The following is a 24,411-nucleotide window of genomic DNA, read 5'->3' on the forward strand; positions in this document are numbered from 1 at the left end:
GTCTTATGTACGTCCGGAGAACGTACATTCCGGACGTTCTGTACATTCGTAGGATGTCTCGAAAAGGTCCATATCTCCCTGTTAGGTCCCCTCGAAAGAGGGACATAGACGTCTTTTAAGATCTCGTTAAGTTCTTTAACCCCTTCGGTACGGATTTATTTGAGAAAATATTTGCATGTGGAACGGAAATAATTTTTGGTTGCTTGGAGTAGTATGTAAAGGCAGTACATTTTACGTAAGAATGTATTTATTTCTAAAATATTGGTGACATATGTAGTATTAAGATGTCTTCAACTAATTAGAATTGCAAAACAAAAATAAATTAATAACAACAAAATAAAACTAAATGAATGGAGTACTTATTGCATATCTTTTTGACCAATACATATGGATTTTTGGCTTCTTCATTTGCGACATCAAGATGCATAATGCAATATAAGCTTTCATTTCATCAGAACTTACAGGAAACCACCTTTGGTTTTTTTTTGTTACACAACCTTCTTTTTCTATCACTTGTCTGGCATATCTATTCGTCTCTTCTACTAATGTGTCCCAAAAATATTCATTCAAGACTCTAATAATTCGTAAAGATTTTTCTACGTCACTTTCGCTATCACTATCATAAAATATATTCCTTGCTTTTGACATAATGGGGCAATGTATCGCGAATAATGTTCACCCAAATACTGTAATTGAAGAACCCAAGAACAAAATTGTACCTAACCTCAAATAACGTTTTAGACACGTCATCAGTTGCTAGGGAAACCAAGTGAATGACGTATCTCAGATGTCAAATGTACCTAAAAGTTTAATTTTTGGTTTGACGTCTTAGACACGTCATCCGCTCTTAGGGGAAAAAAGTGAATGACGTGTCTCAGACGTAAAATGTACCCAAGGGGTTAAATGGTCTAGGAAGATCCTATTTACAAAGTGGAACGTCTTGAGAACGTCCTGTTTCAACATTCTCAGAACGGTTTTCAAATGTGTAAAACTAACCTTCTCTGTACGTTTTGGGAACGTTTAAAGAGTTTTTAAAAACGCTATGGTAATGTCTTAAAAGACGTATAAGAAACGTTTCCCAAATGTTTAAAATTACGGTTAGATTTATAAATAAAAGATTAACTTTCCCTAAAAAATAAATGGTTAAATTTCCTCTAAGGAATTATAATGAAATTATAGGTCTGGGGGTTATGATCTGTTTGTACATTGTGTTTATTTTTATTTTCAAAACAAAATACTGATTGTGTGTTGATTAGAGACAGTATAAGATAAAAAATATTTTTTCAAATTTTCAGAAGTTTCCGCACAAAACCACTAGTGTCGTTACAGTTATCTATTGATTCTATAAAGAATGACACGTTGTTTATAGGGTTCGATCACCTTGTATGAAATGACATTGAGCCAATATAACTAAATGAAACCATCCGAAATGTAAATCCTACGAACATTCATAAGACTTGAAAAAATGGACAGTCCTAGAACATGCGAAATTTATATCTTCAGAATATCCATAGGACTTCCGAGACGGACGTTTCCAGAACATCCGAAATTTAAGTCTTATGAACATCCTGGAATATGTTTTGAATTTAAAAACTACGTATGTATACTATAGTATATTACGAGTGCAGGTATAAAAAAGGGTCTATTTGAACTACTGTATCATTTTTAGGGCAAAATTGAAGGAGTTCCGCACAAAACGTGAAGAAAAAAATGACGAAAGGAAGCAAAATATGATGAAGCTTTTTTAAAGTAAACCCTTCCTCTTATTACTCACAGTACGTTCGTTCTTTCAAATTGAGGAAGGCAAAATACATGTAATTTAATTTAATAGCTCGAAACTACTCATTGTCAACTCTGAGCAGGAAATCATAATGCATGATTCGACGATTAAAAGTTACGAAACGTATACAAATTAGCAGTTTACTAGGTTGAATTACCCGAGAAGCTTGCTCTACCTAATTTCAATTGACTTTAATTGATATTGGCTGGGACATCAATCATGCCTTCTTCGCGTTAACTCATATTAACTAGATTTAACGGGACTGAATTGTCTTTGCTAAATTGTCAACCAATGTAAATCATTCTTTATAAATTTATGTAATGATCACTGTCCATAGACAAGGCTTTGATTACTACTGGAGTTAGTCACTAAAACGCAGACTAACAATTTTGATAAAATATGTAAATTATACATATTTTATCAAAATTATACATATTTATTATGCGAACCTGGGCTCGCTTTCCACGGGTCCGTCTTCCGAGGATTAATAAAGAAGGAGTAAAAATGAATACGAAGATATGTACTTACGCATTATGTGTGTAAAATAACAGGATTGACAATATATTGATTCAAACACCGATCATATTTCTAATAAGGCCGGGGCCATACGAGCGTTTTTGTCGAACGACACAAGACGGACGATTGTCATTTTGTAGACGGCCAACAATCGTCCAACTATCGGACGACGAAGCAATCGAGAAACATAAGCAGGTCGATCGTAAACGATAAGTAATAATACTGCGCGCTTTAGTTTGGATGGTCATGAGATTTATTGGAACATTCTTTTGTAATAAATCTTCCATCCAAGTCTTTAAACATTTTTCCATTTCATGTATGGGACCATTTCGGTTTTTTGTAATGATGGTTGATTTTACTGATGCCGATCTCTTTACTGCTTCACGAATTCGTTCTCTGTCCTTTATTGGTTGACCGTGTCCAAGCGTTATATTAATGCCGAAAAAAATGCTTTGAATAAAATTAACAATTTTTAGAAATATATAAGTGTTTGAATTAATATCTTCTCAATCCCGTTATTATTCAGGCATACTGTGTATATTAAATAAGTGATTTTTCTTAAAGTTGCGAAACATATTGTATTCTAACACGGTATCAGGTACTATTCAAGCATTAAGAGGATAGCCGCCTCTAATTCCCCATCACTTGCCCTCGGGACAGCAGAATTAAGGCCTCGGTCGATTTCAAATTTGTCGCGTCACTGACCAGGCAATTATGCTTCGCTACAAAACATCGAGCAGATTGGCGAAGGGATGTAAACACTTTCGGTAACGGGTACGGAATAGAGTCCTACGGAAATGTGGAAAACATGCTTCCAATTTTCGTTTGACACTTAAACTGTGTCTCATATTTGCATATTTTCATTTTATTGTAGGGGAATAGACGTTGCCCAATTGTATGATTATATAATTCATAAATAAAATTTTACTGAGATTTATTTCAATATATCTACTATTTTATGTGTAACATTACGTTACACTGCGTATAGAATAGAAACGGAGTGTATAGAAACATTATAATTGTATATTACAAAACTGAGAATATGGAATGGAAACTATTTTTCCAACATTTTCGTTAGTCATTGTATTATTGGCGGAAATGTTCTGTCCATTTGAATAGGTGTTATAGGTTTCTATATTAATAGAAATGAAATAACAAGCTTAATTAACCCTTAAAAAGTATACACCGAATTTTTCGTTTTTTCAGTATATCTTGTAAACTTTAAGGGGTGATTTCACCCCCTTAGAGTGAATGTCAGCCGAAAAAAATCGTTCCTTGCATAAGTGGATGCCCTCTACAATCCCACAAAGTTTCATTAAAATCAGAATCTGCGGGTCGAGAAACCTTCCTTGTCAGCGGGCGTGCGCACAGGATATATAATAATAAAAATTTGCGAATCTGTAGGAGGCAATTTCATAAATATATACACCAGTAGAGTTAGAATGAAATGCTCGTCATTTTTTGTCATGTAAATTGAATAAGTTGTAAAATAAAGTTATCAAAAAATTTTTGTATTATAAACAAATTGTATTTTGGACAATTTTTTAACACCATATTATTGTACATGAAAAACCATAAAACTCGCTCATTAGAAGTTTTTATGTATCTCATCTGGTTTTCGAGATAGTATTTCTGGGTCGAAACTTTGAGGGGTGGTTTCACCCCCTTAAAGTAAATGTTAGCCGATAAAAAAAATACGTGTCCCTTATTTTTGCTTGCTCAACAAACGTACGAAGTTTCATTGAAATCGGCGTCTCCGGGTTGGGAAACCTTCCTTGTCAGTTAGATTTAGTTAGAATTTAAAGAAATTGAATGGCATAAACATCCCAGTGTTCATCTTTTATCAAGATGTCTTGTATTTATCTGCCATTTTTAATTCAATCTGAATCTTGACTTCAACTTTCAGACGTACTTAAACAATAGGCTGTTTGTTGTGGCCATCTGCAGTCATGATATTGGAATAATGGTCTGTTTTGTTCTCTTTTAGATATTAATATTCGGTGGCCAAGCTATCTCTTACTTTTTCAGTATACATATTCTTCGTTAATGGAGAAACGTACGATCATAGCGCATTGATATGGCAGAAACTGATTTTTAGTTTCATGTTAACATGTAAACGATTCCTACTCGCATGTGTCCACAAAACACTGCGTGATCATTCCTTTAATAATTTCATTGTGAAATAATTTTCTGTTAATTTAGTCTCAACCACAATTTATATATAATTTTTTATTATCTTTTTTAAATTCAGAGTACAAAGACGAGACATCATTGCAGACTTGGTATTGAACATTCTATGTGTGTCAAGCATTTTTTTTTATTACATTATGAACTGTAAACATATCATAAATAAATTTATTTATAATATGTTTATATGATAACACTTTAGTCAAATATTATATAATTATTCGAATCCGTAGGTTTATTCAAAATACAGATATTTGTTACGTACAAAAAATATTTTGTCATGCCTCTCACTCGAATAGTTTTCGAGCTCGTCTCCGGCAAAGGAAAACGTCCTTACGTCTTTTCGTTATCTCTCGAGTAAGCGGGCGAGTAGAACCTCGTTCTCACGACGCGTAGCGACCAAAAAATAAGGAAGCCTGACGCAACCTCCACCGTCGACGATTCCCACCCATTTCTGGGCATATGTATAAATCCGTTAATTTCAACCCTTGGGAGATCAGAACAGCATCGTCGCCTTTAGAGTCACGTCGCGTCACGTTCTTGTCGTTGGCCGTTACGTTAGAGAGATCGGGCTAAAGATCCTTTACGAATCGTTAGTTATCCTCGTAGAAAACCGCGAAGACTTTGTCTGTAATCCGGCTAAAATTATTACCTGGCATTCTCTGTAAAGTTCACTCGCAACCCCCGCATCGCCAGTGCGTTAACACCGAGCATACGTTTATTCGTTAATTTTCTAATTTTCATCTACTTCACACGCATTTAATCTATAAAGCGGTTCATTTATCTATTAGCGTTTCATTTGTAAATCGGTGTAGCTAACTTTGAACAACCCATAACACAGTCCAGAAATTATCGATATACTTGTTTCCTCTAGTTAAGAATAATATCAGGGTGACCGTTCCCGCAACAATACAACTTTGCCGCTCGAGTTGTATTAATTATTAATTCAAAAGTTACGAGGCACCAACTAACATTTTTCCTAACGGCTCCCTGATTTCGCATCGGGTTCGTCCGTGAATTACATTTCTCCAAGAGTATTTCCAATCCGGTGGCTCTCCGATTTCGCATCCGGTTTGTCCACGCAACTTGAAAGTCTGTACAGATTTTCCACCCTATTCGCAGAGCTTTAGATAAGCTTCAAAAATGACATGTTCTTTAATACGTTACATTGCTATTCATTTTAAAAATGCAAATATGACTATGGATTAATATCCTTCTAAAATCTAAAAAAATGAGAAGTCTTGAGTTTGTGATTTTAATACGAATTGTTCAGCGATTGATTTGAAAATTATATCAATTGAATTTTCCAAGTAATGTTTATTGTGTTAAGTACTTCTAATTTTAGATTACTTATTGTTAGACTGATTCGATTAGTAGAGACCTTCATAACACGCTAAACTTTTTTCCAAGTATTCAGTCACTTCCACATCACTACTTTGCGACATCGTTCCTTGTTCTTTATATCCTGATCACGATCTTCCTGCCCCGACTTCTTCTAAGTGAATTAAATTGTCCATTATCGCGAGTTACACGATCACCTCATTTCCGCGAATTACGCGATTTGTCTCGTTTCAGTTGAAATGCCAAATCGACGATCCTGAAGTTCTTGATCGTTACAGACGACGTTTCCTCAATTCTCCAGTTCTGCGCCAAGCGACGAACAATCTTATAATCGCCATGACTCCTGAGAAATCACCGTCACGGTCCTGTTTCTTTAACTGTCTGATTAAATAGATTACGAGTAGGCGTCGAAAAAGGTGTGTGCTTCGTGATACAACTGTCAAACAGGCTGCTGAATTATTATAAGCCTGTTTGCTTAAACACTTTTGTTTATCACAAAGAAGTAAATAAATCGATCCTGCAAATTCTTAAAGAAAAGCTGAAGATTTTTCGAAAAGATTTGCAGCCAATTAAAATCCATAGTACATATTGGAAATGACATCTTCGAAGTAAGCTGAGCTTCATCATTCAACATAAGACACCAAATTGTATTAACAAAAGTGAGAATCGGTCACACAAACTACACGCTTTCTGTTCTTACAAAAAAGTATATTATTACAGCTTGTTTGAAACATCAGAAAGAAACATGATTAAATTAAATCAACGGAAACCTTAAAAAATGGGCTTAAACAAAAAGGAGGGTCCTGTAGAAATATTCTGTTGTTCTGTTAAAACAGATAAATTTATTTCATTTGTTTTTACCTTAAATCTGACATGTGAATTTTTCGAACACAAACGGGTACGTACCCTCTATGAAAGTGGTATTTTCAAGAACGAGTAGAAAAACGAAATTCTGACAGAATTTCTTAAAAGTCGGCATAAATTGAACTTATACATTTATTCTTCTATATTGATACATTAACAGATACAAGTGTTCCAAAAAATCGTTACAGAAGACTACATAATTGAAACAAGCTTGAGGGCGTGCTGGTTTTGGCTTTCTGCTCAGGAAAGTGTCGAGGAAAGTTACCAAATCTGTTTTGTTTTGCTATGAGTTTTTGCACGCTCGATCGCTTCTTATTCGAGCCACCATGATGTACAACGTCCGACTGAACAACCTCTTGGTGATGTACATTGGGTAATGCTAATGCCGGCGGCACGTAAACTTTGAGTATTAATAACTCAACAAAATATTGCGACAAATACAAGTATATCGAGTATTTTGAATACATCTCGACGTCAGCTATTCGAATATATGATACAAAATGTAGGGTTCTATTTAAACATTCAGAGGTGACCTTCGCAGCACATTCCAAGGTTACCGCAAGGACAAACAATTATCTTCAAAATACGTCCCCCTCGATACCATATACCTTTCGTCTGAAACCTTTTTTCGTATTTCTGATATCTACAGAAATAATCAAGTATAGACATTTAAAACGGACATACTGTATGTAAATATAAAATTTTTATCTTCTACTCGTGGAACATACTGGCAAAGTCGGGTCCTGTAATTTTAAATTACCTGGTATTGCAAATTAAAAACTGTGGACTGACAAAAATGATAAATTAATTTAAATATATGTATATGTAGGTATAAATTAAACCAAATAACAAATTATTTTTTGAATAACCGAAAATAGCGTCAGCAACGCTATGAAGAAATTGAAAGGCGAGGGGACTTTTAGAACTTTTTATGTATTTAAATCTGTGCCGTTCATAAATAACTAAAATTAACCGAAGTCATAGAACGTCTTAAAAAGGTTTTAAGATACACAACTTAATTACTTTCGTTATTTAAATATACAGTGTTATGTTCTGGATGACTTTTACGAATTAAAATAACAAGTATTGTAAATAGATTACTGATATTTATACAATATTATACATACATATATACAATGTGTGTAATGATAACCGCGCATGACGGACATATACCTACATATTTGTTTATGGCGAAATCAATATTTTTGAATGCTGATTCAGTTATAGGAGTGATTGATAGTAATCAAGACATGGATACCTCTGAGATCATAAATGAGCAAGTCCTCCTTTTGTTCAAGGTGGACAAATCAAAATCAGGCTACATTCATTGTTTTAGTACTCAATATACTGCATTGTTTATATAAATCAAATGACAAATTTCGCCTTGTGTTAAACACGTTACAGTCAAATGAATGCAATCGATTTCAAGGTTATCGATTTCAGTGTGTACACAAGGTCTGCCAGCGATTGTTTTCAAACATTTGCACGATCAGCTCCCGTGCATGTCTCTTGTTATGATCCCCCAATTCGCGAAGTGTCGTATACGTGGAAATTGTTTGCAACACATCATCGCGCGCGGACTTTTGTAATTCATGCGGGCACAGAGAGCAGCCCGTGTATTTGCTTCCCTTTATTTCAAGACCGCGAGATTTCACCGAGTTGGTCAGTAAAACGAAATCGAGCGATCCGCTTTCACTTCTCCTGTTACGAAATTACTGCAAAAATTTGGAATAAACGTGTCTCCTTCCGTCATCTGTTCCCTTCGTTTCTTGGAGTTTGTTCCGTTGGAAAGTGGGCTCGTATAGAAGCTGCGAGTTATGATAGTCTTTGGATTAACATTTTATTGAATCAAGCGAGGTTAATTTGCAATTTATTTTTACGATGTAACATTATAAACCAGAAATACACGGTGTCTCGTACTTGAGAAATACTATCAAAGGCAGAGAAATTCAATATGGAAAAGTGGAACGTACGAAATATTCATATTCATTTCTTTATAAAGGATTCATTTTTTTGAACTTATTTTTTCTCCTCCGCTTTTAGAACAATTGCTGTTAATGATAGTTATATGTACCTACTTACTCTAGCCAAAATCCATCTGCATATCTCATTAGAGTTTACGTAACATTGCAGACTTCCGATGCGTTAGGTGTTAGGTAACAATTATATTTATAGAAACGTATAAAAATGTAATACCTATTGATAATATAAATAACTACAGTTTGTACTCAGTTCTTAAATAATTAGACTAATTAAATAGGAATTAATACAGATTTATTGGAAGTCGTCGGACTAGTAACAGAAAAATTATACCATTATGTAAAAACCACCTAAAAAACAATGTATATTATTTATACATATGTTATGTAACAATATATATTCCTAATATTTTAATCTTAAATAGACGGTCACATTCCATACGAAAAATAAATTCGTGTTAATTTACAATGTAATATAATAAATATAAGCAAAATTGGAATTCCGAATTTTTTAAATACACGCGAAAGAATTTCTTTTCTCTTATTTAATAGCCTCGAATAAATAAAAATACATATCAAAAGGAACTAAAATAAAAATATATTAAGACAAAGAAGAAAACATTCATAAATAATTGTTGTGGCTTACAGATTCATAATTCGATTGTTTCTATTACATTTTTTAGACAAAAGTAGATTTATCGATGACAGCATGTTCAATTAACCGTGTTCCTCGGTTCTTGCATGTACCTATCGATCGTGTACAGGAAAGATTTTCGCAGAATTTCTCGATAGAGGAGACACACAAGTCTGGTCTGTATTACGTTTATTAGATAGAAACGAATTTAATTAAACTGTCGACTATGAAATTCCCGACGTGCAGCGACGCTGTCGACGTCACTTACGGCCACACAATAATGTCCGTTACAGGTATCGTAAGGGAGTAACATCATCAAGCGGATGTTTGGGGTAAAAGCGACGGCTCTTAATAATTGATATTGCGATCGAACGACTCCCTTCATTTGAACGACGATCGACTGCCATCGACAATAAAAATTACTTTAAATTATTCAGTTCTAAAGTATCCAATTCATATGATTTTAACGACTTTATAAATTGGAATTTTTTCCTAATATATAAATATTTGACGCCTGTAAATTTTCTTTTCTTTCCTCGATTTTCGTTGCTTTAAACGGTCACAACTTTGATGTTCCTAGCTTTGTACGTATATTTAACTATGAACTATTAGACTCTAACTATAATGCCATTTTCGGGGTTGTAGGAGAGTAAAATGGCAATGAGTTTAGAGCCCTCTCCATGCTAAGTTCTGTTGCCATGGCCTCGGCCTCAACACCTGCGCAACAGCTGAATCGTGCTGGTGCGCCGGCGTACGCAACGTGGTGGGTGAGCGAATGTGTGTGCGTGAAAGTACGTGTGAAGGAGAAGTGTGAAGGCAATGTGTTCAGTGGCATAGTGTGTAGGGTGGCTTAGAGTTAGAGTCTACTGTATATATTTGAAGAGTTTTACGTGTCCCTTTCTTTTTTTACTTACTTTTGACGTAAGTTTTTCGAATCCGTAGGCTGACAAATAATTTAACTCTGTCGGACTTATAATCATATCAACCTCGTTAACTTTTATCTCTATTTCTCTTACCGATCATCTGTTTCCCCAAGATAATGATTTATATTAAAAAGTCTTTCGTTGCATCACGTAATGATCGTGTTTTCCAAATGCCTGAAATGATTTGTCCGATACATTTTGGTTTTCGGAGCAGGTTGTATTGTTGAAAAACGTGCCAAAGAAAAATAATTATTTTTGATCGTTCACACAGTTGCAGAAATATTTTCTGGCCAATGTCGACTGTGTTTTCCATACCGTCAGGATAAACGATAAACGACAGTCACCAACAAATATTATTGGTAATAATGCTATTATATGAGTGATGCTATTTTAATAAACTCTGGGATGTTCGTACACGGTGTAATGAGAATTTGTGTACGTTACTTTTTCAATTGTTTGGATTCAATTCGACAGGTGTGTTTGATCACTGCAGAAATCCTTAAACAATTTGCTTAACGGAGGAAGAAAACCAATTCTTGCATGAAATAATTTATTTAGCGATCCATCTATATTACTTCCCGTTTGTTCTTTTTAACGGCATAAAGGGCAACCATTCCTAATTAAATATCATTGTAATATTGCCTATCGTCTATATACCTTCAGATGAGTTCTAAAGTACCGTAACATCCACGGAATTACAGTCATCAGGAAATGTGTAACTTCCCAGAAAAGATCGTTAACAATTTTATGGTAAATTTAGTTGTTCAATTAAGTCGACGATTTTATATCCATGGCGTAATAATGTCACTTACCACGGGCTTAATGATCACCTTTAATTAATCTTTATTAACTATAATTTCGAACCTGTAACGTACGATGATTATATTCGAAAAGGCAATTGTTTCGAAGTTCACTTCATTTCTCCTTTCCTTTTACTTTCGCTTATTTATATACATATAAATTCAATTTCACCTTTTTAATTCTATAGACTATAAAAATTACACCTTGTAGTTCAAGTAAATAATATAACAAGATGCATCTTTTATTAACGTCTTATTTGTTTATTCATTGGATTATATTATACCTGAATTAGAAATTTACACATTTAAAACAGGTTTTCAATGCACTTGGTCATAATAATCCATTTTTTATAGTGTCACTATGTTGCGTAAAAGCATCTAATAAAGATATTATCATACAATTGTACAAAAAATATGGGAAAGAATTTGTAAAATATTTAAAAAGATATTTGAATGTTACATTTGGTTCGATGACATAGTTTGTTATTTGAATAATGATTTTAAAGTACTTTCTTACGAAGAAACCTACTTCTGAGCCCAAATGTAAGAATCACACTTGAATTTTCTTCTCCCGATAATGACACAACGTCACCTGGTGACCGCTTCCGGTTCAGAATCATTTGCATAAAATAAATTTCAAAATTATCGCCTACAGAGCGGCCCTGTTCGTTGTCCACTGGCGCTCGAACGTAGAAAAAGAATGCTGAAGTTCAAAGAGGGGGGCGGCGGGTTTAGTTGTGCAATCGACGAGAAGTGATACAAGGCAGTAGCGATTGTTTGCTAAAATGATTTAGGAGGCGACCGTGCGTACAACTTCGAAGAAGGAAACAAGATAGTGTATCATGAACCAACGCTGAGGAGGCGATAAAGTGTATTAAACGAAGAAAAATTATGAGCGCGTAGTAGAAATCGCGAATGGATGGTGCGTGGTACTTTAAAGAATACAGACTGACACTTTGAAAAGTATTACGGACAACTGGGAGTCGCTGTGTCATTGAACCAGTTGAGGACACCAAAACATTATTACTAATATTATTAATAGTGGTCTAGGTTAGATTACTAATTACGGCGGATGTTATGCATTATTTTTCTGTACATTTATATGATACTGCATTCAGGAGATAAAACTGTACCTTTTTCTCTAAAGAAGCCTTATATATATTTGTAAGTATATAAAAGTACAGTAGTTTGTTTTATCTATTGTAAATATAGTCGTAATTGTTTCTAATTTCTCGTAACCTAAAAGTAACAAAAGAATCGAAAAATTGTTTCAATATAGTCACGTTTCTATTAATAAACCTCAAATATTGTCCACGCAAAAGAAATATTGATAAAGTCCTATCATGCTATAAACGTTATCGTCACCAGATATTATGCGAAGTCTGTACGCAAGGAAATCTTGATTACAGTTAATTCTGTCAGGTGACACATTTTTATTATATTCGATACGGGCGACCAAATAATGATGTTTTCGTGTAAGATTGAGTATTTATCACAGAATATTCATACACATATAAAATATTAACTAAAATGTGATTATTACACGCATCAATGATTATCTCGTATACATGGATTTTTTGTTTTGAGGTATTTCGGCTTTAACGTTTGTATATACAAAAGGTAAATGACAAATAGTATTTTTCTACATTTCTTACTTTGTCAATTATCATAATTACAGTACAATGTAGATTGTCGTACACCCTCCAATACAAATTATTAGATTACAGGACGTATGAACAGATATAATATTGTTTCATGGGTGTTCAGATACTGGAGGCTCTACCGTACATTGAAATGTCCTTTCAGGCGACATCGTTTGGATAATCAAGCATTGGACCGAGCAATACTCGGAAAAGCAGGGTTCAGATAACGGAGGTCTATTGTAATTGTAATGGAGCAGGGTTTTCTATGGAATGAGAATGGCACCAAGAGTACATCGTTACCCGATCGGAGTATCGATCTGTGTACAACCTCGAGACCGAGCATAATATGCTCGAGCGTGAAACTACATATCTAGCTTCCCAGGACTTTCATCGGGTCGAGCTTGAGAATTGATCGGGGCACACGCTTATTGCAGCTACGAAATTGTGTACTACGTTCACCACGTGTTTTCTCTTCACGGGATACGTGTCGCGTATACAAATTCAATCGCAAAATCTTTTTTGACGCAACCGTTCCGAAAACAGAAAAACAATTCGTGATTGCGTGTAACATTAAACCTTTCGCCTACGATTTAAGTTCCGACGGGGCGTGCTACAATCAACGCCTTGGAGGTTACGCGTCGAGCCATTTCACGCTTTGGACGTGCGCTGAAAGATGTGCAAATCGCACACGTCTTCTAATATGTAAATACATGTCTATGGTACAACCGATTTAATTTTTTGTAGGATGTTAGATAAGTAATTACGAACGATTCATCAGTGAACAAGAAGATCAATTATTTTGAAATTCTCATGTTTGGCCCGATATACGTACCACGGCTCTCACACGATATTGTAGACGAAAGGGTTAAACAGTCGCGTTTAGGCGAACCACGGACGCGGAACTTTCGACGGAATTGTGTCGAGGTCCCGTCGAGGCAAACCAAATGATTCTGTTGAAAGGATGCGATTCCTTGTAAATGTTTAACGTTTCAAGAGCCATTTTCATTAATGCATTTGGGGGAAAGTGTACTGGCCTCCTACGAAGATTTTCGATACAGTATTAATTAATCAAAGGCTTTCGAGCTGTTTCATGAACAGAAACTTGTAAACCTATGGCTCAATGAAGATTGACAGAATCATCTGAAATATAAGGTGATTGCAAAGGTCTTGGTATGTTTTACTTGAGTTTAGAAGAAAATTAAAATTTATACATAATCACTGTTTTAATCGAATGCATATCTGGGTCGCCATTATTTTGAATTTCTTCCTTTGAATCCAACTAATGTCATTTATCTTCAATTTTATTGCAATAATGATAAACATATTTGTCACAAACGTATTAATATTAATCCGTTTTGTCGATATTAGTACAAGTGTCTACAGATACCTAGTACTGTTAAAAGATGTTTAAGCCTTCCAGGGATTTGAATCGAATAACGTGAGACAAAATCTTCATTATGATGTGAAATAATTTCAGTAACATATACAGTGTGTGTTTAATAATAATAATAATAATAATGATAATGATAATAATAATAATAATAACAAAATAAACCACCTATTATACATGGACGATATCAAACTGTTCGGTAAAGAAACACACAAATAAAGTACCTGATCAAAATAATAGAAGACATCAACCAAGACATACTGGAATTCGGAATAAACAAATGTAAAGTACTGACAACAGAAAAAGGAAAATGGACTCAGAGCGAAAAAATAGAAACAATAAACAACGAATTTATAGAAACAATGCAATAGCACGAAACATACAAATATTTAGGATTCCAACAAAACGCAAGACTAGACCACAAACATAGCAAAACAGAGATACTCCATAGATACAAGAATCGGCTAAAATCTATACTAAAAACAAAACTAAACTCAAACCATTAAAGGAAAACTACACCCTGAAACAGAAGGATTCACTATAGCAATACAGGATGAAACCATAGCGACACGAAACTATAGAAAACACATATTGAAAGACCCAGACATGCACACAGATAAGTGCAGAAGATGCCAATAATTTACAGAAACAATGCATCGTATAACCATGCAAATTACTTGGATGCAGATTACTTGCGGCGACAGAATACACAACCAGACACAATAGAGTGACCAAAATCGTTCATCAGGCAATAGCACTAAAACATCACCTAATACAAGAAAAAATACCATACTACAAATACCAACCAGAGACAATACTAGAGAATGACCAAACGAAATTATACTGGGACGTAACAATACACACTGACAGAACAATAGCACACACAGACCAGACATAACATACACCACCAAGAAAGACAAAACCACATACCTCACAGACATCGCAATACCGAATGACACAAACATAAAACAAAAAGAAGACGAAAAAATAGGAAAATACACACCACTAGCCATAGAAATAAAGAACCTCTGGAAACAAAAGGCATAACTCCACAATTATTCACAGAAAACTTACACAAAATAAACATACAAACATCCAGAAAGCAGTGATACTACTCACATGCAACTTGGTCAGGAAATTCTTGAATACATTAACATAAAAATAGTGAACCTCTATTTTACTTGGTTTTAACCCGTAAAATAGAGAAAACTCAGTGGGAAAGGCTGAAGAGAAACTAAATAGTAATAATAATAATCATAATAGTAATAGTAATAATAATTTATTTACTGGTCTACGCCCGTTGGTAATAAAATACATAGAGTAGGTACCTAATTGAGATACATAGTTGATAGCGTGTAACGGTACATTCATGTTACATAATTTTTCCAACTTATTAGTGACCGTCTATAGTTGCTTTCTGAAAAGAGTTTGGGGATGTTGGAAATAGTCGATGAAAGTGCTAACGGAATTAGTAGATTTCAGATGCAATTAACACAACTATGTAATCTAGACGTGGTACTATGATGACTTATATGGAACAGTTCGTTATACCTGAGAGATCTAGATGAAGCGTAAAAGTTTATTAGCTGTAGTAGATCGAGACATATAGTAAATCCGTTTACTATTTCATGAATATAAATTATATCTGCAGTAGTACGCTGTTCGAGCGTGATCATCCCTAGAGCCTCAAAAGTGGCTCAGAAGTGGCTCATAGTTATACCAGGTTGTGTGCATGGGTTTCTCTAGTTTGTAAGATATGAACGTAACATTTTATACATTCGAGTTTGTTGACCAGAATTTTCTGATTGACCGAATTAAAAGTGTTTTGAAAATCTGTGTAAGTGGCATCTACTTGCTTTGAGTGTTCCATAGCGTTAGCGATAAAATTTTGGTAAAGTGTACGGTTAGTACAATAGATGTGGATTGCCCTGAGGTGAAGCCGTGTTGTTAATTAATTATTAGATTTTTGGTTATTATGGTGATTTTGTTTGTCATAATGGTTTCGCATACACTTGGCATGACGTTAAGAACGCTAATAGGTCTACAGTTGGAAATATTGGCTTTGTCTCGAGATTTAAAGATAGGTGTGATAATGCCCGACTTCCATCTCGTTGGAAACGTGCCTTTTTTTGCAACAGTGCAAATAGACTGTTTCACGAAGATAAGTCTAGTGAATCTACTGATAACTTATTTCTATAACGAGTGCTCATTAAAACTTAAAATGTTATAAGGTACAAACGTGTGATGTAGTCGGATCTCCATATAAATTCAAGCCAAAGCCACTGAATAGGCGCGCAAACGACTCGTTAATATTCGTGCTATGTTCGTTTAATGTTCGTGCTCGCGTGAACAATTAACAAGGTTGTTGTGAGTACCTCATTCTCCTTGTAAAATGTATAAATTGAATGGGGCACGAGGAAGAGTGCATGCAAACGGCCAGAACAAGAAGAAGATATAGGAACAAAAAAACACGGGTCCCTTGCTACTTTTTCTTCTTGTTCTATTGGCATCGATTATTACACATTCGGTATCTTAATACGTCGAACTACCCGATCGAACTCACTCTCATTTATGCGAAAATGATTCTTTCAACATTGGACCATTATTGTGACAAAACGCCCCAGTTTTATTTGTAGTATTAAATCCAAGAATATTAGAATGTACAGAATTTCTTCCACTGTTTTTATAGGATGATCGAAATTATTGGCTGTTCAACAAGACGAGTCAGTAAGACTAACCAAAACATTCGAGCGCTCTGCTCAGCTACTGGCAGGCAACTGTGGCTGTGCCTGTTGAACCTAAATAGCCATCTTGTGTATAGTTACTGAGTAGATTCATTGAATGAGGTATACAGGGTGTTCCATCTAACTCTGCCACCCTTAATTATTCTCTTATTTGTCACGGTACAAAAAAATGGTTCGGGAGAAAATTAGTATATTTTAGGGGGGAAATTAGGCTATGAGATTGAAGGTCATCTCAAGGTCATATCTTCTGAAACTTCTCTAATGGTGACATTTTTTTTAAATGGAATGCTCTATTTTTTTGTTTACCATTGCAAAGAAGAGAACAAAACGTATCGACGAATGTATAACACTATGACCTTGAAATGACCTTGGGCTGAAAATTTCGCACGTAACTGATTCAGGTGGAAGCTCACAAAATTGCTCTGCGGAGGGCGTGAGCTCAAGGGGTCTCAGCCGCGATGACCAGGGCCGAGGGAGTGGTATTGGGGTAACACCTCCTTTCGCGGTCGGCCCATCGTAGGGGAGGTGACTCCTCGACGCTGTAGGTAGGAGGTGAAGGGACGGAATACAGCCGTCTCGGGGGGGCCATCCCTTAGTAAGAGCGGGGGCAAGGGCGGGGCTGGTCTGGGTGTATGTGTAATGTTCCCGTGACTATGGTCTGTTTTTCGAAAGATGATGCCTGGGAGGTTGGCCTGCCTCGGCGCGTGGCCTGGCGGAGATCCAACGTGAGCTACGTATTTCGTGCGACGTTGTGACGGTCTCATTGTCACTGTGTGTCTCTTTCCAACCTCCAGCACTTCGGCACGAGAGCCTATCGCTCAGACGCTCGGTAAACCAACTTCCTTCTTTACCCTGCAATTTCCACGTGTAGCGTTTAATAACCTACGTATTAATTTAATCCCCTTTTAATATGTTGCTCAATATTTGAGTACAATACATTCTTTCAAAAGAAATAAATTTTTTCTTATTCATGTATTTTAACTTTTGACGTGTGAAAACGTTCTGCGTCTCGTCAACATTCTCCGCCATGTCCAGACAATGGATGATTGACGGCCACGTGCCGAACGCAGTCCCCACTCTTTGAGATTGTAGGTAGGTCTTTCTCGAGAGGTTTGTAATACGTGTGATGGAGACAGACGACCGTAGGCGAGGACTCACGTCGGCGGTCGCACGTCATTGGTTAAGACGCGAAAAGTGAGACAACAGACAAGTGCCGTTGGTGTCTCGCGATCGCGGCAACACCGCGAAAACTCGGGCCTACCTCCCAGGCATCATCTTTCGAAAAACAGACCATAGCTCTCACGCCATATACGCGCTGCATTGTAATATTCGGTAGTAGTACTATTATTCCAATTGCGGTTTAAATTATGTGCATAAATCTTTTCAGATATAGAAAAGTAAAGGACTACTAACACCACATGTGCGCGGACCAACTGCAACGGTTCTCGGAAATGCGAAATATATCATTAATAAAAACATCGAATTTTGAAAATACTTCTCAAATTAATATTTTCGAAGCTATTATTTTACTGATTTATTACAAAGTAAAATTATACAATAATTAAAAATAAAAACTAAAACGGTCGCATCGGGATTTGAACGGGGTCTTTATCATGAGCGTGTGAGAGAAATCATGCAGCTCTCGGAGGATTTAGGACGTAAACTTTAGGTTGGTTGGGATTTGGGATTTTTGACCTGGCTTGGGCCACTTGGCCGTCGCGTCGTAAACGTGTGACGTAGGACTTTTGCCGAGAACACCCGAAGCAGAGCGCACACGGACGGACAGAGGCAGAAACCGCTTGAGTTGGGGAGTCGCCGAGTAGGACGTAGTGGAGTAGAGCTCACGGACAGAGTCGAATATGCTTGCGTAAAATACCCACAGGAAGCATGGAGAGGGTACGCGCTCGCGCGGTTATCCCACAATTGTGGCATCACTGTGTAGAGGGCTAAATTTCCTAGAACCGTGCAGGAATCGGCGACCAGTTACTCGAGCGCTTTCCCCACCACTCGGCCGTTCAGTTGTGCGACGCAGCTCTATGCAGGGTGGGCTGGATATACGCAGCTTATGGTTATGTTAATTATCTCCGTTATTTTGAGAGATATCAGAAAAGTGTATTCACAGAAGTTTTTTAGTATGGAGAGGGCTATTACTTAGCAGTAACAGTTTCTTCGTAGATGAAGGATCTTTTGAGTTCTCAAAGTTAATTATGTTCTTTTATTAATGATATTGAAATACTATGGAATAAAAATACTGCTTTTCTTACATAAATCGATTCTTCTAAACATGCTGCGTAATAAAGTATTAAGGTATTATGTGAAAATGTTAATAATTCGTGACATATTTTAGTGGCAAATGTCTAGCTTGGTTAGCATCTTTTACCCATTACGTGTGATCTGCGAGACAAGAAGCAATGAAATTGCCACCAATATTCATTGCACCAATAAAAACATTATTAAAACAGTATTATATACATTTCGCTTACTGTAATGAGATTAAACGCGACACCGTATGTGCTCCGGCCTGGGCGTTCTGTGCGACAGCATAGGGTACGCGTACGTGTGTGAGAAATACGTGTGAGCAAGGGGCGTGGCTTCCGTGCAGATAACGGTAGCGCGGGAATTGAATGCCTACTGTACTTATCACTAATTACACGTTCGTAACAATAACACAAAAAGGTCAAGAAAAGAAATCAAGCAGGTTGATACTGCTCAAGAGATTCAATGTTGCTAACACTTTTTCCTAGCTACGAAGCGGGGTCATTAGTAACACCGTGTTAATTCGATTCGTTGTCAAGGAAGTGCATTAAAGCGATTGGCGATCTTCAGTCATCATTCAGCGCTCCGATTCATTTGCATACTACTAACAAAAAATAGGAATTACAAAGTGACTAATAAAATTGAAAGAGGAAAATGGCTTAATGATACAGTTTATACTGGGTAACATGAAACGTGTACTTTTGTCAATATTTTAATCAGAACATAAAGAATATAGTTTGTTATGCCCAACAAGCAATATGCAGGTACTACGAGACGAATTGAAACGGAATCAGGAGAAGGATGTATCTCTGTAGCAGGAAAAAATTAGAAGGAAAAAGAGGAAAATCTTGTTGATGCGTCGTATACAAGTATGTTTCATAATTAACTTGCGAACATTCATGTAAATTTTATAAACACAGAGAGAATTTCAATTTTATACTGTAAATCAGAGCTTCATAACCTCTCCTCCTGGAGTCATCTCCTACTGCTAGGATACTCCCACTACACGGCTCAGGCTACTTCACGCGCTCCGTACGAAAATCGTATGCTATGGGGTGAGCAGAAGAGAAGCTCCCACCCATAAACATACATGTATAATAGACTGCGCGGTCTTATGGTAGGGATGAAGTCGGTACTAGAAAGTGAGGACAGTAACTGGAGTAACTTTTCTCTCTTTCTAATGGGGTTGTTGGTGGGGGAATCTCCTACGGCTGTAACGGAGACGTTACATGCGTGCAGCATTCCTTCTCCTTATCACCCTCCAGTCGCTTTCTCCCCTCCCTCTGCGATATGCGAGCAAGAGAGGAGTTACTCCAGCGCTACTTCTGTCCTTCGGACTCGCTTCATCCATACCATAAGATCGTGCAGTCTATTATATGTATATGCCTATGGTACCACCGCATTGCCAGCGATAGCCTCTTGTTCTCCCTGTAGCATGCGACTTCCGTACGCAGCGCTCGAGGCAGCCTGAGTCGCGTAGTGGGAGTACCCTAGCAGTGAGAGAAGAACTCCGGAAGCAAAAGTTATGCTGCTCTGCCTTAAATGCATAAACATTCGCAGTCACTCCTTAATTATTATTAAAACAGAGAAACCTAGGAAAGAGGTCACATAGAATAAACGCTTATATCAATTTGCATTATTTTATTAATTCATCCGCGTATTTTTCTGGATTTTCTTTAGCAGAAAGGTCTGCTTTGTAGCATACTGCGGTTACGTTTTCGCCTAGATCCTTAGTTTTTGAAAGAAATTGAAGAGTATCAGCACAAATCGGTACGTTTTCGGTGTCGTTTTCAATTATTTTGGTATCGATAAAATGCATTTTAACAAATGGAAATGTGTTATGGAAAATTTATTTAATAAACTGCTACAAAGAAGGCCTATTTTTGTTAAGTGCAACAAACATGAGAACTCTTTCTATGCTTCAGTTATTTTGTACTTGGTCGAAAAAAGGGAACACAAAGGTGTTATCGATTTGTAGATTAAACAATCCCTGTAATCTTAAAATTCTTCAAGTGAAATTAACCAATCCTATCGTCCATTTTACCAATGAATTTCGACGATTTTCACGAGCCTTGCGGTTACAATAACGACAAGAGTGCGGCGTAACATCAACGCCTGGTCGGTGTTTTATCACCGAGAATGCCGACTTGCGTTGAAATCACGAGGTTTCTCTCCGAGACGAAGAACGATTCTATATAGTGTGTCATAACCACCTGGAGTCATAAAATTTTCGAGTAATTTTATACTTAAAAGTCGAACAAAATGTCTTGCAGTGAACATTGTTTCGAAAACTATTTGCCTTGAAGACACTTCCGCTACATAATTCGAATTAGAACTTGTTTCTTTCATAAATCTAAATTTATATAGAAATTTAACAGAAACCAAACAGAAATTTATTCAATTTATTTCCAGTTTTATCATGTTCCGAATAAAACAATTTACAAGTTTCATTTCGCTGAATTATTTTTCAAACAAATTTCTTCATATAATAAATTACTAAAAGATTGGGATAACTCTATGATTTCAAATGTATTGAAGTTTTATACGTATAGTGTTGTATCTAAAATTATTTAAAATTTATGGTTTACTTTAAAATGCAAAGAAATGTACGAAACAGTTGCAGTGTAACAGAAAATATATAAAAATATAAGACTAGGGATAGTTCCAAGTAGACGCCGTATTTAAAACTTGCTCTGAAACAATACTCCATAAGTTAGAAATATTCAAGTTACAAGAACAGATGGTTTTAAGACTTACATATTAAAGAAATTCTTTTTCAGAATACAGTGTAAGTTACACTATCAAAGCGCGTCACTTCAATTTCGAATCGCTCTGTATAATGCATCGAAGTAAGTCCAGTTGTTTGGTCGACGTGTTTGCAACGACATTAACTGCTAAATCCTGGAAATCGAAAGGAAATACCACGTGGATGATTTCGTGAGCCATTATCGTTGTTATTGTTCTCAAGAACGGTCATTATTATCAATCATTATCTGTTCTCTTTCCAGGTGTTTATTAACTTTCTTTTCGTTTGCAGGGGACGTTAACAATAAGGTAAGAATTCTTCAGTGGAGATAACGAGATTAGAGCGATTTGCACCAAAAAGTAGTTTTGTTCCGTTTGCGACAAGTGATACTGCATCTGACACTTTTGGACATTCACTTGGTAATCAATACGTACCTACTCATTTATAAGTCGATGTAATCGTAAATGGTAAGTCACCGTTGTGATAAGACACCTGGCATTGGCAAAAAATGAAGTGCCAATAGCATTAATGATATTGTAATTGGCTGAAGATACAAAATTCGTTTAGAAAAATGTTATTTTACTTTTTGTATAACCCTCGTGCAGTGTTCGACACAATTTGACTCGAAGCCAATGTTTGATGCGTAAGTATATATTTTATTATCGAAATTTGTATATCAATCTGACACAAATAGCTTACAAAAAGTATAATCTAGCGACAGGCAAATATATTTCCCTAATTCGATTTTATTTCAGGCCCAATTTAATTCAAGGAATAGTAATGCAATGGTTTATTGAACCGTGCACGAGGGTTAATGGTTAATTTGTTTGTAATCCTGAATATTCACGCACGTAACTACTTGCGGAGTTACTTGATACTATCGCAGCTAGAAGACACGCGTTTATTCCGCAAATACTTGCAAATAGACGCAGCATAATAATATTGGATATGCGTTGGCACTGATAACGACCGATCTGTTAACGATAAGACACTTTATCCGGTATAACGAGGTACGATTTTATGTTTCAGTTTCAAATTACAAGGTTTCACCGCTAATTGGTGTTCAGTACGCTTATATAACTTTATGAATATATAGCGAGGAAGCGTAAAGTTGTACCTTTAATTAAAAGGAAATAAAAACAAAATGTGAAACAGAGTCACAGGGACAGTTTTATCCAGCAGAAATAGCATGGATCGATTGAAAGACATTAGCCGTACGATCCTTTAGCGTTAATATTATACGAATGTATGTGTGCAAAAGTGATGACTGTGTTTCCATCGAAAATCGTTACCACTGTTCAGTAATTATTAGACCATCTATTTCTCGAAATAATTCATCTAATTACCTACATTTTGTTACTTTTCTGGGAAAAGTTGAATTCTTTCAATTCACTATATTCTGCATACATCTAATAACACTGCAATACTTTTTGTTCGATCTTCACCTGTACACTGATAATCGCAGGAACCTTTTCTATTTTTTTCATAACTTTATTGCGTCAACAACAGTATACAATGAAAAACGAAATATTATTACATCGTTATGAACGCAACTGAAATATTTCATTGACTACTAATTCTGACAGAAATCTAGCAATTCCATAGTTATATAATAAATGATTATGGATGATTATTCGTGTACGATATGCGACCGTATCTACCGCGTCGCATTCCACGAGGTTTCCTGTTGTCGAAGTAAACTTTCATGTACACAAATGAAAACTCACTTAATAACTGTTTGCTTCATGCTGTTGGTCATTCTGCTTCCTACTCGAGTATTTTTCTCCTCCTGCTGCTTCTTCTGGATCCTTTCCCGTCAAACTTTTCACCGACACATTACCACATACACTGTCCTGATCCTCTGAAAAGCCTACTGTCCACTTTCTAATCTCCTTTTTAAGCCGGCACGAGTCCCGCGGTTCTCGGAAGTAGTTCGTATGTTCCGTCTCGAGATCTTTTCTTTCTTTTGCTTTTCTCGTATTCTTTGTGATTTTTCGATCGAGTTCGGTTTTCAGGAACGAGCAGGACTAATTTCCGTTCTCTACCGGGTTCCGGATGTGAATCGGTTTGGACTGTTAGCGCCGGACTGAAGGAGCACGCGCGTCTCTCCTCGTATTTAAACGCCCTCTCCCTACCTCTTTCGCCCTCTCTTTCTCGTTCCCGTTCGGCCGCTCCGCGTATCAATCATCTCTTCTTCCTTTTTCCGTACTCTCGGAGACGTTCTGACGGATTTTCCAAAAATCAAGTGATTCGACCGCGGAACGTTCACCCGTGCCGCCAGAACAGAACCAAGAAATATATGTACATATATGTATCTGCTCTACCTGCACTGACATTCAAATCGTATAAAGTTCCGCGGAACGCGCTAGTGTTCTTATGTGCAGAGTATAGTAAACACATTATTATGTTAAATGCTTTGAATAATCGAAATACTTCTCAATTTCATCCAAGCATTTGAGCCGGGTTTTTTTTGTAAAGTAGTGTAAGTGCACTTTTCTTTATTTCGAGATATTTAGTGTTTAATATTTTCCGTATTTAAAAATATTGTTAAACGCTAATAAGCTTGTTTTATGTCTTCAAGATTCTGGACACGTTGAATTTTATTATA

The 24,411-nt window shown here is 36.2% G+C and overlaps 1 protein-coding gene across 1 annotated transcript in view; it reads right to left on the bottom strand.

Annotated features, from left to right (window-relative positions):
* The window catches only part of LOC107185623 (membrane metallo-endopeptidase-like 1), a 52,368-nt gene extending 28,490 nt beyond the window's left edge, over nt 1-23,878 (bottom strand). The window contains exon 1 of the mRNA XM_015573349.1: nt 23,531-23,878. Within this exon, the coding sequence (XP_015428835.1) occupies nt 23,531-23,562 (32 nt within the window). The 5' untranslated portion in view covers nt 23,563-23,878. The remainder of the gene's footprint in view (nt 1-23,530) is intronic.
* Nucleotides 23,879-24,411: the final 533 nt, after the last annotated feature.

The sequence above is a fragment of the Dufourea novaeangliae genome, unplaced genomic scaffold (assembly GCF_001272555.1).
Source record: "Dufourea novaeangliae isolate 0120121106 unplaced genomic scaffold, ASM127255v1 scaffold63, whole genome shotgun sequence".
Lineage (NCBI taxonomy): Eukaryota > Metazoa > Arthropoda > Insecta > Hymenoptera > Halictidae > Dufourea > Dufourea novaeangliae.